Source organism: Toxotes jaculatrix, chromosome 4, assembly GCF_017976425.1.
Source record: "Toxotes jaculatrix isolate fToxJac2 chromosome 4, fToxJac2.pri, whole genome shotgun sequence".
Taxonomy (NCBI): Eukaryota; Metazoa; Chordata; class Actinopteri; family Toxotidae; genus Toxotes; species Toxotes jaculatrix.
The window spans coordinates 4,546,671-4,551,612 of record NC_054397.1 but is presented as its reverse complement, the minus strand read 5'-3'; the positions used below and the strand labels follow the sequence as shown (position 1 = coordinate 4,551,612).

Below are 4,942 nucleotides of genomic sequence, written 5' to 3'. Positions count from 1 at the left end.
CCTGTGTGCATGTGCATTTACTTGTATGATGTGATGTCCCCCAAGTGATAATGAAAAGAGGAAATCATACAAACAAAACCTGTAAAATAATGGAACTTCAGTAAAGAACTACAACTAAGAGCTACTCCCTGAAGAACACTGTTCTGTGCTGCTATGCATGGTTTGATACTCAGCTCATTTTTAACATCTATGGTTTATACATCTATAGTCTATAACTATGAAACAGCTATCTGAATTTAAGGCTTTTTAACTTTGAAGAGTGCCTTGGATCTTTCTTCTGTTTTGAAAGGTAATATAAGCTTTGGCCAAGTTTATTTTTTAAAATTAAATTAAATGGTATAACGTATTGAATTTTAAAGTAGTTTCATAGAATAAGCTAGTACCTATTAACAGTAACTAAATGTGACAGTGTCAAAACATCACAGTATTGATGCATGGTTAACAACACTACATTATCTGCTTTTTATCTTCCAAATATGTTAACTTAAAATATCACAGCGATCGACTGGCCTTAGATACCAGTTGTACAGTGTAAGACTCTGACCTTGCCTCATGGTGTAAATAGTAGACTGGTAGACATACTTGGCAAGTGTGACAAAATGGCAAGTATAGTAAACGCCAAATGTACTAAGAGAAAAGGATGTAGTAATTACAGACTTCCTGTTTGTGATTGCTAGCTTTACTTCATCAGAACTCTAGATCTCTGAGGCTTTTATAGGAAACTCCATTTCAGAGGCCATTTAATGTGGGGCAAGTAATTCAATCCCAGAGAGATTTCACTTTCCCTCTCCTACTCCTCCCCTTACAGGAAGACACATAAGAAACAATTTAACAATGACAGGTCGCATTCTTTGCAAACTATGACTGAATAGCATGGGCATGTTTACAGTGAGTAAAGTAGCAAACTCAGAAAGTGAAAAGACTTGCAGAGGAAACACATGTGGATCCGGCCTGGAATGCTTACACAGAATTTCCATATTTTCATGGTTGCAAAAGGTCATGCTTGGAATAGTACAATCACCATTCACAGGACACAATATTTTTCAATTTTCAGTGAAGCTGCTTTCTACTGAAGAAACAGTACCTTTGAAAATTAGTGTAGACTGGAAACAACAAAATATTCATATATATATATATATTGTTATATATATATAGTGCTTAAGAAATGTATTACACCACCATAAGAATTATGCCCCAGCTGCCCTAAATTAATTACCATAATAATAATTATTTTTTATGTTTCTGTAATGGTTAATACACCAGTATGTAGATGTTCTTTAACCGAAATAATAATTTTAATGGTAAAATATAATTATTTTTATCCATTTTCAAATTTACTGTTTTACAAAAAAAACTTTAAAAATAGTAATGCACATTATTATTTCTTGATTAAGATGTCAAATTAGTTGTTTCTATTTGTTATTTGCCAAATAAATAATAACATTTTTAGTTTTAAACAAGTTTTTTAAAAAATGCTAAAATATTTGTGTTTTCACGTTTTTATGACAGGTGGTCTAATAAATTTGTTATGCACTGTATATATATTCTTTTTACTAAAATTAATATTCTTTTCACCTTTTATTACTGCTCTGCATGCTTAAAAAGGATCTCAATAATACTGTTCTGTTTTTAGGGATTTTAGGGAGTCTCTGGGCCAACTCTGGCACAATTAGATCGGCGGTTATTAAAGTGCACTGCCACTATAAACTTAACTTTAAACTAATAATGATAAAAACTGTTATTATACTATTATTGTTGTCATAATATTTTGTAAACGAAACATAAATAAACAAAAGAAACGCTCCGCTCTTTTTGATGACGTGTCATTTAGGTTCCCGGCGCGCGCAGATGCCGTTGAACCATAGCGTTGGACTCAACGAGTGAACCGGGGACTTTGGGAAACGTCTGGTGGTTTCCTGTCTCACTAAGAGGATTGGAAAGCGATCTATTTCTGCCCCGTTTGCTCACTTTGCCGACGCCTGATCGGTGTCGTGTCCCGGTCGAACAGCCCTGCAGTCTCCCTCTGCTGTGACTGAAACTGACAGGCCCCGAGGAGCTGGAGCAGAAAGAGGCTGGAAGATGAGCACCGGAGCGGGCATCGACTACAGCTCCTGGGATCACATCTATGTGTCGGACGACGAAGATGTCACCAGTCCGTTCGTCGACACGTCGAGCTTGTTCAGAATGAGGCACCGGGTCAGCAGTAAACCTTGTGGTAGCCGTGAAGTTTGGAGTCGTATACCTGGTTAGTTTTACCAGTAGAAGTGACTTGTAGTTACAGATCGATAGCCAGTGCAGTCCATACAGACAGAGTTTGACCGGCAGGTGTTCAACAGAAATCTGTGACCTGTCACATCCTGTGTCGCTAAAAAAATGTGCTAACTAAAGACCATCTGGGAAGCGTTATTCATAAAGCGCTTCTGTGAAACGACGTGCTTTACAAAAAGGAAAAGGAATGAGATGAAAGAAAACACAACATTTGAAAACAAGCAAAACTGAGGATGTAACCCACAATATAAAAGCTTTAAAATCAAGAAAACACTAGAAAAAGGCTCAAAGATTGACAGTGCTGTCTAGCAGTTTCTGATGATACAGCTATAGATACTGTGACCATATCTAACTGCCATGTGGTCACAGTATTTGGTAACACTTAGCAAAATGTGTGACTGTATTTGTGTCACGTTTTCTGGTTTCCAGCTATCGAAATGTGTGACCACATTTAAATATTATGAAGTCTGGTTTCATAACTGGTAGAATTTGTGACCATATTTAAATACAAGGTACCTTTTTTTTTTAAATCAAGTCACATTGTCTGACACAGTTATGCTTGTTTTTGCATCTTATCAAGGGAAAAAGAAACTGTCCAAGCAGATGTTATCAGTGGATTTTAGCATATCTCAGGTCATACTTAGCTGGTGCTGACAACTAACAAGAAATTGCGGTGCACAAATATGTTTGACTTAGAGCATGAAAGCCATTCTCGACCGTGGAAATGGAAGTTTGACTAACTAATCTTTACTAAAGGTCCACTTATTAGCTTTTGCATACATCTTGGTGTCTCCTTAATAGCTTTTTCCAGAGCTTCCTACTGCATCTCACAGCCTTCATCACCTGTTGAGATTATGAGTTGAAAGCTCTGGAAAAAACCTGTTGAATGTATTATTTAGAAATGGTGTCGCCATAACAGTTTGTCCATGAGATATCACAGAAAAGTTTGTTTTCAACTGTAAAATTGGCTCTAATTCTTTAACAGACAATCCTCATTGAACATGTTTATATGTTTTGCAGGCGTAGTAAAAAATAATATTGTCCTTTATCAGATTATCCAGTATTCACTTTTAACTTGGTAAGAGGCTAAACAGTGAAGTAAAAACCATAAATTAGTGGAAAAAAAGATGTGTATAAATGATGTGACTAGTATGGCTGCGACAGTAACTGCAATCGTCAAGCTCTGTTTGTTTGGCTCTGAATCTGGGTAATAAGATTAACTTGTTGGTGCCCAGCTGTCACATGACTTGTTCATTGAAGTCTTGACTGACCTGTAGTCTCCAGCTTCCCCTTGGAGATGTGGTAAAGTCCAAATAACATCACTTTGCTCATTTCAGCTTGTGAATGTACATATTTCTGCTCTGAATGTGTTGAAAGATTGTAGTGAAGGTCTGATGTATTTTTTTTCTTCATACCCTTAGAGCACGAGCCATAACATTTCATATCTACATAATATAAATAAACAAGTGTGCACATTGCCAAGCGTAGCTTTCAGGTAACTGTTTCAGGCCCATGTGCATTCTGATTGCAGTGTTTTGTTTCCTGTCATGTACATATTTGTTTTTGATGTGTGATCTAATTTTCTTCTAATGTTACCTTTGAGCATCTTATCCCTACCTGAGCTCCTTCGGCGTTCCTCTCCCCTCCATTTCATTTGTGATCATTTATCATTTCGACTCCCACCACCGGTGTCTCATGTTTCTTTTTCAGTCATATATTTACTGTTGTCCACTCTGTCTTGCCACAACAGGCCCGGTTGGAGAAAATGGCTGAGTTTCAGCAGAGAGGGGAAGATCTGGAGAACAACTTTGCTGAATGCAAGAGATTATTAGAGGAAGCCCAAGGACGACTTAGAGAGCTTGAAGGAGGAAGGAAGGAGGGGGAGGATGAGGAGAGAGAGGCTGAGCTGAAGAAAGTCCAGACTGAGGTGAGAAAACTGAAGAAGGATGAAAAGTTATTTGAGAAAATGATGGAAGAACACCAGCGAGAAGGAAAGAAAATGCCCTGGGATGTCGATACTATCAGCAAAGAAGGTTTCAGCAAGGTAAGGCATGGTATCAGGGTCAAAAGGTTTGCTTGATTTAGTGTGACCTGTTGCTATACTGATTGACTGTTGGTTCTATCTTGTTAGAGTGTGCTCAACGTCAAGCCTGTAACAAAGGAAGAGACAGAGAAGGAAAAGGTGGAGAAGCACAAGTTCTTTGTGGAGAAGTATGCAAAGGAAATCAGACATTTTGGTATGTGTCAGCATCCTTGATATTTCTTCTTCCTCAGGTTGTCCTTCTCCTTCCGGCACTTTTCTCTATACTAAACCATCTTAACCCCAATGGACAGTTAGTTTTCATGTTATGTAGATATGGGAATTGTGCGTTTGTTCAAACCCCCTGTATTTCAATCTCTAGTCAATGTCCCAGGATTTTCAAGGACACCAGACTTCTCATGGGCTGTTGGAGAAAATATTAGATATCAACTATTAATTTTATTTCCACTGAGTCAAATAGCAAAAATAATTTTATACACCACTCTGGTCATTCACATTCCATTTTTTCTGTGTGTGCGTGGTGGGTAGTTGTTCACAGATTGTATACTACTACTCCTTACAATTTATACAGCTGTGATGTATACAGATGTGTTGAGAATTTGGAGGACTTAGAATAGACAGATTAAAATAGTG

At 37.5% G+C, this 4,942-nt stretch overlaps 1 protein-coding gene across 2 annotated transcripts in view; it reads left to right on the top strand.

Annotated features, from left to right (window-relative positions):
- Positions 1-1,872: 1,872 nt before the first annotated feature.
- The window catches only part of cdc37 (cell division cycle 37 homolog (S. cerevisiae)), a 35,090-nt gene continuing 32,020 nt past the window's right edge, over positions 1,873-4,942 (top strand). The window contains exons 1-3 of one of the 2 annotated variants that reach the window (XM_041036868.1): positions 1,873-2,196; positions 4,019-4,312; positions 4,400-4,505. In XM_041036868.1, coding sequence (XP_040892802.1) covers positions 2,080-2,196; positions 4,019-4,312; positions 4,400-4,505 — 517 coding nt within the window. In that variant the 5' untranslated portion in view covers positions 1,873-2,079. Of the gene's footprint in view, positions 2,246-4,018; positions 4,313-4,399; positions 4,506-4,942 lie in introns of both variants that reach the window. The other variant, XM_041036866.1, reaches the window with a different exon arrangement.